Here is a 14,696-nt window from a genome sequence, read left to right as displayed (position 1 = left end):
ACTGAATATATTAGAGACGAATGATTATGTCAGAAAATCAAGTTTCCTGGACTTGGTTAGGGATCCTTTTTGTGCTGGCTGATCTCTTATCAGTGGACAGCCTGAGAACGAGAAAACGAAAAGAAAAACACAACCTAACCTAAATTTTCCATTATTCTCAAACTCAATCTTAGAGAAAAAAATCTATTTCTCATTCTCATCTCATATCTGTCTCTTACCAATCAGCCATCAGCCAATCAGTCGAGATCAGAATTCAGAAGCGGTCCATTATCAGTCTGCGGTTCAGTTTTAATAACAAATTTTTACAGTGATAAATCTGGTGAAGCAATGATAACGCTCAAAGTCAAGACCGTGGTGCCATCAGGTGAAAACTGTGTCTCATACCTTGTTCATCCAGGTAATCGAAGGAACTTGGCAATTTTCCCCCTCCACAGTCGAGCCACTGCTTAATTTCTTTTGATACAGTACCACGACTCCGTCGATTGATATGGCATCCAGACTTTTACTTCAGATCCAGCATTCACTCGCCCCAAGATATTGTTTCCATGGCCTGCCTAGCAAAACCGCAAATTCCATTAGCGGATACTTTTCACCAATCCTAACTTCTTGTCCTCTGCAGAAATTCTTGCCACGGATGTGTTTCTCAACTAATTTCGAAGCTCAGCCTGAAACCCCTATCAAAACGTCCCTTGAGTCTGTTGAACTCGAGAATACTTTTGCTGTCAAAGTATTACAAAATGGTTGTTTCGGCATCAAGCATGCAATGGATGCTTTTCCTAAGCTGCGGGACAATACCACTATGTTGAACCCTTCTGAAGTACAAAAAATGGATTGGTCAGACAGTATACCAAAACTTCTGGAGCAGTTCCAGTATATTAGTGAGCAACGGAAACCACAAGAGTACTGCCTACTTTCTCATGAGCTTTTTACGCCTATGACAGAAGCTCTAATAAAACGGTTCCCAAACATGGCAGATGAAGAAATTCTCCAAATATTGAGGAATTTAACTATGTGGCCCCGTGATCATACAAGCAGTGGAAATTATTCTCATCTGACCAAAGCCCTCGATCAGGAATGCGTGATGCGAGTCCGTTCATGGAAGACTTCGCAAATCTTATTAGCAGCTCTTCACTGGTATTTGATTGGCAGAGCAAAATCAAGCGACTGTGTTTATCTAGGCCTGAAAAAAGTTGGCAGAAAAACTCATAGGTTAGTTTCATTTTTTTAAATTCTAACAAGCTTTCACATTTCACAAAACGTTACCTCTGTAGAGAATTTTCGACATATGTCTACTTTACATTATCCACGGCCGCATTTCGAAACCTTGTCTCTCTGTTCGCAATGTTGTAAACTTGCTATCATACCTTAATTTTTGGAGGGAAACCAGCACTTGTAATTTCTCTGAAGAACTCTCTTGTTTTATCTTCTCTGTCAGCAGAATGGTTTGTTTAAATTTCTAGCCATAAAGTTTGCTTGTTTTTCTTGGAAAAAGTAAAATAAGAGCGGAAATTTTGGAACATTGGAATGGAGATACGTGGGTTTGTACTTCAGCCATAGAATTTTAATTGACTCTGAGAATAGAGCCCTCAGTCCATGGGAGCATAATTTTCAGCAAAGCAATTTTCGTCCTCTTTGATCAAAAAATTAGATCCAATTTTTCAATGAATAATTTTCTCTCTTTCTTGAAGAATAACATACAGATAATATAGTTCATTTTTTGGCCAAGGTAGGGTCTTACCTAATCACATTTCAATACGACAATTTCATCCCCTGAACATGACAGATTAAAATTTTCAATAGCTTTTTGCAGAAATTACATATTTTGAACCGGAAGCTTCAAATTAGCTTTTCCATGAAACCTGTATTGAAGGAAATTGGGGGGGGGGGGGGGATTGTGGAGTCAGTTGGCCTATTGGAGGTCTGGTTTTCTTGCATTACCGCTCTTTAAAAAAAAAAAATAATAATAATACCAGCGTAAGAGTCTGCATGGCCAGAGGCCAAGGCGGTTCCTCCAGCACCCTAGCCGCTCCTTCTATCTGGCCCTAGTAGTCCCGAGAGTGAACAGTTCTGAAGAAAAGTTCATTCAGCAAAAAAGTCTAATTTTGTCCCAAAAAATCGATTCTTGAAATTCTTATACTTAATCATGAAACAATCTAGTACTGAAAATATCTGCACCTTTTCTTTCATCTTAAAATTTTTTACCATTCATTCACACTCTCCTCTAGTTGACAAGTTGAATCCTTTCTTTTCTCCAGGTTAACGAAATCGCAGTTTGTTCAATTAATGTTTTTCTTGAATGCCTCTCGCTGCCATCATCCAAGTGTGAACATGATGGAAGCAGAATGGAAGATGTACAAAGAAATTGATCAATTTACCATTCATGAACTCGGCATCATTTGCCTGGGATTCTTCAAAAGCCAAACAACTATCAAAGAGCCCAAGCTGGTGGAGGCCATAATCGATCGACTTGCTGAGAATATAGATATTGTTCATGATTTTACTGTGACTGCTATCCTGAAAGTGAGTATATTATACAAATCATGTGATTGACCATCGGCTCAGTTGTGTCACATCAGTGTAAGGAATGTCACTCTTGAACAAATGCAACTTTTAGACTCAAGCTCACTAGCTGACCTCCGAATCAGCTTTCACATGTACTAGAGACAAGGTGTCAATGCAAATTTAAGCACTCTAAAACATGGCTCCTAATCAAAATTTCTTGTGCTTAGAATGACTCAATCCGCGCAACGGAATTACCATAAGTAACTCCTAATTAACATCATTAACAATATATAAAGTTTTTACCATTAAAAGTCTCTCATCCTTGTCTATTGTTTCATTCTCTTAGCTTTCAGTATACTATGATGTCATGCTAAACAACATTCTACCTTCACTGGGGCTACATCTGTCAAATGCGCTCAGCGAGGAAGCTGTGATCAGTAGCACCACTGGTTGAAAATATTGTTGAAATAAGTAGCTACAGCCTTGATTTTTGCAATGTCCCTGCTCCTTTCAAACTATTCTATCAAAAACCATCTTGCCTCATAAAAACTTGTAGTTGTCCTGTAAAAATTCAGCTTGCAGGCCAAATGGACCCCAAAATTTTGGACATGAAGTTTCAATATGAAACGCTGATCCCACTCACTACAATCAGGGTAACTGCAGGAAGAAAAATCAAGCAATGTCAGGAAAAACGACAATAGAGTCACAGAAAATTGATGAAACAACCAGTCTTTGTTTTTCAAAATGTTTTTTTGACATCTCGAGCAACAAGTAATGGATGATTGGGTTATGAAGGGGCAAGTTTTGTGTCTTTTTATCCATCACCTGTAGACCCTCAAATGTCAAGGAATTTAACAATTTGTCAGGGAAATTCATTTTCTGAATTCTGTGGCAACCAATGGTCAAATCTTGCCGTCTTTTGTGTATTTTTCTGGTCGGACTAGTAAAATTTTTGGAAAATAAATTGGTTGTGAATGTGTGATCTGTTCCTTTTCATAAACAATTATTTTAATGATGAAGGAAAAAAGTAACATAGCTAAACGTTCTTAATATTAATTTTTTTCAGTGCATACGCCACTCATTACCATTTACACACCATGATTATTTGGTTGAAAATCTTATCCCTGTCTTGGCCGAACGATTCGACAAATACCCATTTGTTGTATGTGTACATATTGCCAGCCTCTTGAACAAAAATCATATTCAGAATGATAAAATTCTGAAAACTCTGGCTCAGAAACTTAAAGAGAATATGAAAACAGCTAGAATCAAGGTAAGAAGACACACTCATTAAAGTAATTTGAGGTACATGACTATCGTAGTTTGGAATCATGCATAGTCTCCGGACTGAAAATTCAGAATTAGCTCACAGTAAAAACTCTTGTCTCTCAAATTTTCCTCCCTTCAATGCTTTTTAAAAAAGTTTGCAACCCTTTTTTTGAACTTACCATCAAAGGCCAAAGAGGGAACTCTCCTATCCCCATTCGCGACGTTGTAGCATGAGCCTTCCCCTCATACTCCATTATTTTATTGAAAAACTAGTAAACGTAATTTCTTGAAAACTTCCCTGATTTTTCTCTTCCTTTTACAGAATATTTTTTTTTCAAGCTATGAAGTTGGCTTTTTTCTCTTCTAAAAAATAAAATAGGAGCAGAAATTTTAAAACATTGCAATGGAGGTATTTGATTTTGCATTTTGGCTGTCAATATGCAATTATCATGGGGAAGAGGCCTTACCGAAAGGTGTTGAACTTTTCAGTAGAGCTACATTAATTCTATCTGGTTGGGTAGGTGGAAAAATCGGATTTTAAAATGGACTGCATTTTGTAATTTGAAACTATAAATTCTGTCCCGGTTTAAAAACAACGTATGTGCCATTAGTTTCCCTATGCAGATAAGTGTTTTTCCAGATGAGCCAGAATTTATAGTTCCAAATTGCAAAATGCAGTCCAAATTTAGATAAGTCTGTCTAGTGTCCTGGAGAATTAGTTGAGAGCACTGGAGTTGATTTTTGTACAAATTCAGCGTGTGAAGCTGCATTACAATTAGGAACTACAATTCCTAGCCCATCCGTAAAAACACCCATATGCATAGGGAAGCTAATGATACATACATCATTTTTAATCTGAGTTAGATATAGCAGTCCCAAATTGCAAAACACAATCCAATTCAGCAAGCTTTTGAACTGAATGTGTGACAGATTAAAATTTAAAACAGCGTTTTCCTAAAAGTATATTTTTCGAATTGCGAACTTCAAACTGCCATGCTTCTAGTTTGGTTTAACAGTATTGAGCGATTTTGTCCTAAAATTTTCTTAAAACTTTCTTCTACACTCTGGCATCAATAGCTCCATTTCGAGTTCCTGCGGAATGAGGTCTATTCTCAGGCAGACCGTCACAAATCTCCTCGCCACAAGTAATACGAATGCTACTTTCCAAAAGCCAACTTCTTTTTGAAAAACATATATCATTCAAAGGTCGGTTGGTCTTAATCAGCGTAGGTGTTCTATCATTCATGGGAACCCACGACAAGTTCCAACGGTTTAGAAACTCCATGATCACATGGCTGCCCCGTCGATAGATGGGAAGGCAATGAAAATTGGGCAGGCCAGCTCTCAAAGAAGTTCAAATGGCGGTGAAATTTTTGTGTCCCTTGTAGAATTGCGGTGAAATTGACATGTTTTTAATTTTTTTAGACAAAAAAGGTTACAACTTTGAACATTTGGAAAAGGATTTTTTAAAATGAGCTGGTCAGTTAGAGAAATGGGAAGGTGAAGTTTCTGCACCTGTGAAACGTTCCCCAGATGTATTCAAATTGTAAGAAATCAATTATCCTATTAACAAGCTTTCCACAATTTTAAATATTATTTTTAGGTATTATTTTATTTTTTTTAGCCTCTGGCAGCTTCAATTACATTTGATCTCGTCCATCTTATAAGAATTTGATCCCATATTAAGCTCAAAAAATAGAAAAATAAAAGTCCTAGTTGTTTGATTCGATATTTAATCTATTTTGTTTCCATCTAGGAGTTGACAGCTGTTGCTGGATGTCTTTCTGGACTGAACTACAAATGTGAAGAAATTCCAAACATATATGAGTTAACTGTCAATGAATTCCAGAGCCCTGATCGGCAGGATGAAATCATGGAGCACCCAAGGCAACTTAGTATTTTTCTCAACAAAATGCAGGCTGAAGAACTGTATCCAGAAGACCTTCTGTCCAAAGCTTTTTCCCACGAATTCCTTGTCCATTGTTTTGGTAAGCCTCAGAAAATTTCTTTAAGTATTTGGCAATATGCGCCTAAGAGTCAAAATGAGACCGGCTCAAAAATTGAAATCCTCATTATTATAATTATTTTAGTATTAAAATGATCGTTTTTGTGAATTATATTTCCTTCATACTTGCCTCTTTATGTTTTTTTCTTAATACATTTTTGGGTCCATCAGTCGTTCCAAAATTAACTTCAATTTTGTTCTTAAAAATATAGCCATACATCTATCCAGCCAAAATAAAAACCTTGAAACGTTTTTAGAGAGCTAAAAGATGACGAAAGCTGGTCCTTGAAACTGTAAATATGTTAAGCTTTCCACAGCGAAGCTTTCAAAATCTAACCCACTGCACCATTCAAAGTTTGGAAAAAAAAACCATGGATATCAGACAATATTTTCAACAAATTTTGCAGTGAAAAATGTTTGATTTATACTTTGGCCAAAAAAATGGGAACAGAACACATTCATAAGCTAATAAAAGACCAGGGACAAGCCTCTCCCGTATTTCAAATGTTTGCCCATCTATCCCTTATATTCAGCGAACACTGCCTGGCCATCAAGTACGAGTATATCTAACTCACATATCGATTATATTGATATATCTTTGATATATCGATCAATTTTGATAGATCGGGGACTAATGAAGTTTTCATATTTTATCAATACTTGACTGAAAAATAGTTTGTCTTGTAACCAATGATCTGCATTTAAGATAGTTTGTGAAACGGTCATAATTGTCCCTTTCATTTCTTGAATACCTTGTTTTTGTTTTTGTTTTGTTTTACAGGTAAGAGATTCAATAGGTTTAGTGTGCCCGTTCATTACTTACAGTTAAGCGAAGGGGTGAAACTAGAGGCTCCCTCTTATCAAGGGCCGCTACTATCCCCTGAGTTGGAGGAAAGCATGAAAGATGTAAGTTGTCCCTGCTTTAATTTTCTACGTGGACTGCACTTCGTAATGTAGATTTCCATAAAAGCACCTATCTCCACTTGAAAACCAATTGTACATAGATTGTCTCTGAAATAAGTCAGAAATATCAGTTCCACATTGCACAATGTATTCCTCCTAATCTACCTAGACATCTGTCCATAGAACGCTTCTATCCTATCATTAGAGATTGTTACTCTCTCACTCATTGACTGTCAAATTGCAGAATGGATCAATAGACAAGGTACAAAGTGCACTCTGATGTATGTTTCCCAACCAAAAGCTCACATAGAAAATGATTTGCGTAATGAAAAGTACTGAAATTAAAGCCTAAGATATTTTGTATTTCTTGGTTCATGAATCTAAACCTTTTTGCTCATGGAAAATCAACAGTCCACGAGAGTCAAACCACGCACTAAACGTTACTATAATAGTCTCTGCAGTAGGAAAGTATGACAATCTCAGTCTGAGCGTTTCGGCTCAGCTGTCACACACTGTTAACACTCAGGACAAAACAAGGCAGGGAAAGGACATTGGCCCATTGAGAAGCCTTCCAAAACGGTGGCAGTTTGCAATTTGATTTTAGTTGACTACTTATTGTTTTTTTTTGTGTGTGGGAAATTCAAACCTGTTATCAATGTAAACTAGCGAGGTTGATACCTTGATTAAGACTGGAATTGCTGAAATTAGGAAACTCAAACTTTCCCTACTTGATTTATTTTGTTAGAACAACGTTTTAGAGGGGTTGTTTAGCCTTGTTTTATTATTTTTTTTAGTTTGTATCTTAGTCAGAAGTTGATTATAGTGATTTCCGTTCCGGGTTTTGTGCTCTACGTACAATTTTGGTCGGATCAATCCACGTCAACTCAACACTCAAATATTGATTTTGACACCCACCATCTCAGATCATCATCAATTTTTTTTTTACATGATCTATGCACCAAAATAAGAAACTGATTTGAATAGTTTGCCTCTAAGGTCATTCTTCAATTTTTAACAAAATATCCTAGTTTTCACCGATTCTCAACCTGCGATTTTAGCACCAATTTGGTAAATTAAGCTGTAAAACCCACATCGTTGCATATATGATGTTAAAAACCAATTTTTAAGTGTAGATTTTAAAATAAAATGTTTCAGAACCATTAAATCTAGATTGTAAAGATGGTTAGCCGAAATATACGGTTAACCGAAAATACCACTTTCGTCTAGCAAAAGGACAGGTGGTACTGCATCAATTTTCAATATCTTCATCTCAAATAGACCGTTAGAACCTGTACTGAAAGCTTGTAAAATAAAATTTGCGGGCTCTTAGTTTTCTTGGGGTGAAGCCCCTGAATTAGAAAATATTTAATCAAAATTGAGATTTTTAATGATCGTTAAAAATCTCTTCATCGTCAGATACATAATCATAAACTTTTGAACACCAACTTTCGATCCATGTGTTTATTAAAACTCATTTTAAATCCCCTCTATAAAAAAGTTTGCTCCCTGTTTGCTGTGAAGGTTCAATGAGTTATAAACAAAAATCCTATTCTGAACCTTGCAACTATAGTAAAATAAAACTACCTCTTTCCAGTTAAGAAAGCCTTCACTTCTTCCTTGAAAATTGTATTCACCATTCTAAGGGTGGATCCTCCCCAATATCTGTGATTTTAATAATTATTTGTCTCGTGTGAAATATGCTCAGTCTAATTGTAAGTCACCACATATTGTATTGTTTCTTCTCTTCTTCTTGCAGAAAGCAGCTTGGTACGTTCCAAATGAAAATAGTAGAATCAAAGCAGATAAGTTAATCTATAGTATGTACTGTCAACTGAGTGACCTTCTCGGAGGGCAAGAGTATGCAAAAATAATGTCGATCCTGCCTTCGTTCATGAAACCTGGTATGCAGTATTCTAATCTCTTCTCTGAATGCCTGGATTTTTTTAGTCACTGTCCTCCCTGCACGTGTCAATGAGTCAAAATTTTGGCTGCTTCATATCAACGGTGAAACTCCCAAACGACGTATCTCCGTTTGCGATATTGCAGACTTCCTGTCATACTTTGTATTTTAAATGGAGAGTTACTCAATTGATCTGTTCTCCCGCAGAAAAATCAAACAGGACTAGAGATTTTTAAACACCGCAAACAAGAAACGTGATTTGGGAGTTTCACAGTCAATTTAGGAATGTATATTTACATTTTAATTTAATGAACTTAATGAACATGCCATTTTTAAAGCGAACTATGATTGCTACATCAAGTTCAGAAACTTCACGGGGCACGGTTCGTTTCAGAGGGAGGTAAGTAAAATAGTGTTGCCCACTCAAAATTCCTTCGGGATCTTGAAGTAGGATGCATACACAGTCATTTAAGCCTAAAATGAAAATATTCTGTCGAGCTCTTCGAAAATAAAATCGATTTTTGTGTTTTTGGCGCTAAAATGGCCTTCAAAAACGATCAATGATTCAATTCCGATGGGTTGTGCATATGCAAAATGGTACATGTATGATGAAATCTACGTATTTTTGGACCAGGAATCGATTGAGCAGGGTCCCGAATCGGTCCGAAGCCTCATTGACCGAAAAATGGGCCTTTTTTTGGATTTTAGGGATGTTTTGGGCCCATTTTTTCCCAATTTTGTCGTGAGAAAACCTGTGCCGTCATGGGTATTGATTATTAGGTAATTTCGGGCGAGAAATCGAATGCGCTTCGTCCCGAGTCACTCGGGGGCTTCCTAATCAAAGAAAACGCAGTAGGCCCAGGTGGAGCTCCGGAAGAGCTTTGAAAATATTTTTTGTCTTTTATGTTCAAACTGGATGCTGAAATTGGCCTTTCTTTGACTTTAAAATGAGACTCCTGAATAAGTAACAAGAAACTTTTCTATAATTTGATGACCTTTGGCCTCCTTCAGCCAGTCCACTGTGTAAGCTCCTGCATGAAAGCACGATGCATATCTCAGATCTGATCATGCGCTGTGAAGAATGATATCAGTGCGCACGCATGCTGATCTGCACTGATCGACGGGTTCATGCGTGTACTCGGAATCAGTTTCAGTCACAACAAGTCCAGTGTCCTACACATTTCGGGAATTATAATTTTATAGTTCAGCTGGATTCTTGTTGATTTTTTTTACACTGAAGTGTTTTAAATCAGTGAAATATGGGACTGAATAGACCTAGAATCCACGAGGAAAACAGACGCATCTTGTGCCTCTTATGTTTAGGGATAGGAAAAGTGCAGAACATTGTGGAGAACTTGGAGAGAAAAATCAAGAACTTAGTGCCACAGTCTGACCCAAACAATGAATTTTTACCACGTGTTCTGTGTGACAAGTGCAGAAGAAGCATTTACAGAGGAGCTGCGCTGAAGGAACAACCGGACTTTTCAGCATTTGTGCCGCAAAAACAAACCCGGTCCCAGGAAAGTGGCTTTTCTTGTAACTGTCATCTATGTAAACTGGCGAGGAGTGCAGTGAACGCTAATCCATCCAAAAGTGGTCAAGTTCTACCCCCTAGACTTAGAATTTTTGGAAGTTCGAAAGTAGTGGTGATGAATCGTGAATCGAAAAAACCGAGGTTCCAAAAACGCTGCAGTAAGTGTTTCAATAAGATACAACCAGGTATTCAACATAAGTGTAATAAAAACTCTCTTATCAGCAATATTTCCTCACTCGTTGAAGGTTCTTGTTCTTCCAAAAACATTGAACAACTTTCATCAGTCCTTATTAAGAAAGTAATTGATTCAAAATCTGCAAATAATGGTGAAAATGTTGATTCAATTTTATCGCTTTCCCAAATTAAAGGAAAGCCACTTAAAGTTTCCGTCAATAATAAGACCCCCAAAACGTCAAATAACTGTTTATTTTCTGCGAAATATTTCCATAACGTGCAAACATCGTTCAATCTTAGTGCAAGAACCACTCTCGGTATTGCCAACACTATGAGAGTGGCCTCAAAAAACAAACTTATAGTTGAGCCTAATTTAAAGAAAAAGATTGAGCAACTCTCTCACAATGTAGACGAATTTTTTACAGTTGAGCAAATTGAGGTTTCGAATGTGAAATCCAACGTCGAAAGTAAATATGATGAAACATTTGTATTTTGCAATGATGTTGGAGCTTTCATTGAATTTGTAAAGAAATCACGTAATATGCCTGATGTCCATTTAAAAATAGGTGTCGATGGCGGACAGGAATTTTTGAAAATTTGTCTCTCAGTTCAGTCTTCTGTGCCTGAATTAACAGAAACAGATGCATTAGGTAGAAAAAGTCGACAAAAATTTAAAGAAGGCGTCCTATCGAGAAAATTTGTAAATTCTGGCGTGAAAAAACTTTTTATAATAGGGTTAGTACAACGCACCCAAGAAAATTATGCTAATGTGTCAATATTTTGGTCAAAACTGTGTCTTAATAATTTTGATTCGACCATTGCATGTGATCTTAAGTTGACCAATATTATCGTCGGATTAATGTCACATTCAAGTTGCCACCCCTGTACATGGTGTGATGTACCAAAAAATGCACTGCAGGAAGTAGGTTCATACAGATCAATTGGTAGCTGTATGCAAAATTATTCTGAATGGATTAAGTCAGGAGCTCAAAAAAAGAGAGCTCAAAATTTTAAAAATTGTATAAATCCCCCTGTATTTCACAACGATGACGAAAAACTTATCATCGATATAATCCCGCCACCTGAACTCCACCTTTTATTGGGCGTCGTGAACACTTTGTTCGAGCACATGACTCGAGAAAATGAAGAGGATGCACTAAAATGGGCATCTCTTTGTCATGTGAAGCGGCAAAAGACGCATGGATCCGAAGAATTTAATGGGAATGCATGTCGAATTTTACTTGAGCATACTGATTTTTTACGGAGTTCACTCACCTGCTTAAAATATGTAGAGGTGCTCAAAAATTTTAGAGATGTTGTGAAAGGGTGTTTCACAAATGATTTACAGGAGAATTATCTCGCAAAAATCGAAAAATTTAAAAGGAGCTATTTAGATTTGGAGATTCCTGTCACTCCGAAAGTACATGCCGTATTTCATCATGTTCCTTATTTTTGCAAAAAATATGGACACGGTTTAGGTTCATACAGCGAGCAAGCTGTCGAGGCCGTCCACCATGACTTCCAGCCAACCTGGCTCAGCTTTAAGGTTTTAAAGGAAAGTCCTATGCATGATACCCAATTATTGCGTGCAGTTTGTAAATATAATGCTTCGCATGTCTAAATTTTTAAGCACAGTCATGATTCTTATTCAACCAATGTTTGGATGTCCATTATTTTGTTGTCCATATATATGTCTTGTGTGTGGACAGCGACTTTTTGCGAACGCTTCAAATCTGCTTCAACTTTTTTCGCCGCAATTTTCCATTCCGCCTTTTGATTTTCATTTTCTGACTTGAATTAAATGTAGATTTGAGTTCTTACTTTCATTTTCATTTACTTTTTACTATCACTACAAACTTGACCGATTGATATTGCTTCACTTTTAATCATTTTCATTAAATTTGAATTTCTGATTGATTACTCTTTGGATCTTCATTGTGTGTTGATCTTTTTGCTACTCCTATTTTCCCAGAATTTTGGCATGGATCCTTTGTACTACTTCTCTAACAACTTGTCTGTACGAGCTTGTTAACCGAACTGTAAATAAAAGCATGAGCAAAGCTGCTGATTGTACCATAACCAATGATCTTATTCTTATTTTTTTGTTTTGTGTATGAGGAATATTTCTTTTTCATGATACTTGGACAAATTTTCCAAATACATATTTCTCTGATCATGAGATCTAGTTCAATTTCTAGTGCTGCAACGTAACAAATCAATATCAATCACGAAATATCCAAAGGAATACATCCACCAGCGGTATCAGCGGTATTCCTATCAATAATTTTTATTTCGACCGAGAAAATATGCCGTACACATCAATTTCTCTTTTTCAAAGACCTTCTGACGAGAAATCGTATGCGCTTTATGAAGAGACGGTATAGATTTGGACTCGAAAAATGAACTCCTCTTGTGGATTTATGATATTTATATATGCAGAATAACTATTTTCCCTCCTTTTTCGGTCAAACAAATAATCTTAACCCAACCAAGCCGAGAAAAAATTTTCGGCCTAAGAAGCCCCGGAGTGACTCGGGACCAAGCGCATTCGATTTCTCGCCCGAAATTACCTAATTATCAATACCCATGACAGCACAGGTTTTCTCACGACAAAATTGGGAAAAAATGGGCCCAAAACATCCCTAAAATCCAAAAAAAGGCCCATTTTTCGGTCAATGAAGCTTCGGACCGATTCGGGACCCTGCTCAATCGATTCCTGGTCCAAAAATACGTAGATTTCATCATACATGTACCATTTTGCATATGCACATCCCATCGGAATTGAATCATTGATCGTTTTTGAAGGCCATTTTAGCGCCAAAAACACAAAAATCGATTTTATTTTCGAAGAGCTCGACAGAATATTTTCATTTTAGGCTTAAATGACTGTGTATGCATCCTACTTCAAGATCCCGAAGAAATTTTGAGTGGGCAACACTATTTTATTTACCTCCCTCTGAAACGAACCGTGGGGGGTTATCTCATTTATGTAAACAAAAACCGCAGAAAATTTCAGAAGCATTGTTTTTACATGTTAAAATGAAATAGTTGCAACCCTTATGTCTCGCTTGTCATGAGGTTTGAATCTTACAGATTAGTGAAAATTGAAAAGATGTGGGTTTTAGCTACGGGGAAAACTAAAGGAATTCAACTCAATAACCCAAGGAATTCAACTTAGAGTGAAGACCCAGGGAATTGGATGCTAACTCTGTAATTTCTGTTTTTTCAAAATCCTTGAATTTCGTCCATTTGCACATAATCACTTCAATGTAGAACAGTATTCTACAGTAGTGAAGTTGGACAAGATTTGTAAAAGCTAAAATTAACGTTTTTAAGTTTACCAGAGTCTCGGCAGAGTGGCTAGGTTACACCTCTGCGACAGATGCATTTTAGCAGAGTTATTTTCTGCCAACACTGCAGGAAAAACACAGGGAATTTCAAAATTGAGAACAAGTGGAAACCCTGAAAGATACATCTAATTTGATTCTAAATTTTGTGAGAACTGCTTCGAAACTCTTGTCGATTTAAGCTTTTGGTATAGGATTTTACTGACGACAAATCACTGTTTCACAGACATAATCTACTGTCTGGAGGAAGAGACAGGAAGGCCTTTACCAATACCCGAAGAACTTAGGCCTGATGCATATTTGAAAACCACTTTACCATCAGCTGGAGGAAAGTGGCATTGTATCTACGGCACTGGAGAGTTCGGGCATTGTTATAAAACTGGAGAACCTGTTGGTTACATGAGGTTGCGCGAAAGGCTCCTCACCAAATTGGGCATCGAACCTCACTTTGTAAGTCTCTGTTTCTACTAGATTTTCAAATTTTTGAGGGTCTCTGAGAGGTCATCACTTCTGTGAATGCTTGAAATAAATGTGCCTAATTATCTTATCGATCATATTTCCAATTTGAAAATACATATGTAACACCCTCTGCAAAAAAGTCGAAGTTCGGAGGTAGACATTTTTTAGGGGAGTAATTTCTGTCCAGTCGAGTCAAAATATGTATTTGAACTTAAGTTATCAACAAAAGTATTTCTGATTGGTCAGGCGTTTTTCTGCGAAAGGAAATTATTTTCCCACCTTGGTGTACCCTTTTAAAACTCAAATATCCTGATCTTTAACTCAATTATTTCATTTTTTTACAGTGCTTTCTTCCATTTATCAAAATGCTTCCTCTCTCTGAAGAAGAACGGTTGGATGTTATCAAGCAAATCATAAATTATAGCAAATATGAGCAGATTTGGAGGACAAATAGATAGTTTTTACAAATTCTACCACCTGTTCCTTGTCTTTTCACCACCAAAAGTATTTGTGGTAAACATATTTAATTTTCCTTGTTTTTGTACAGTTTTTAATTAAATGATTACCCAACAAATCGTTCTTGCTTCACTAAGCACAGAAAAA

At 36.8% G+C, this 14,696-nt stretch overlaps 1 protein-coding gene across 1 annotated transcript; it reads left to right on the top strand.

Moving 5' to 3' along the window:
- Positions 1-142: 142 nt before the first annotated feature.
- On the top strand, positions 143-14,667 carry LOC109038055 (FAST kinase domain-containing protein 5, mitochondrial). Its single transcript, XM_019052985.2, has 8 exons — positions 143-1,209; positions 2,256-2,520; positions 3,569-3,775; positions 5,528-5,759; positions 6,558-6,682; positions 8,436-8,580; positions 13,861-14,084; positions 14,438-14,667. The coding sequence occupies exons 1-8, from the start codon at positions 488-490 to the stop codon at positions 14,549-14,551; spliced, it is 2,034 nt and encodes a 677-aa protein (XP_018908530.2). The 5' UTR covers positions 143-487; the 3' UTR covers positions 14,552-14,667.
- Positions 14,668-14,696: the final 29 nt, after the last annotated feature.

This window comes from Bemisia tabaci, chromosome 10 (assembly GCF_918797505.1).
Source record: "Bemisia tabaci chromosome 10, PGI_BMITA_v3".
Classification (NCBI taxonomy): Eukaryota; Metazoa; Arthropoda; class Insecta; order Hemiptera; family Aleyrodidae; genus Bemisia; species Bemisia tabaci.
Note: the sequence above shows the minus strand (reverse complement) of the source record. Positions and strands in the feature narration are given on the sequence as shown.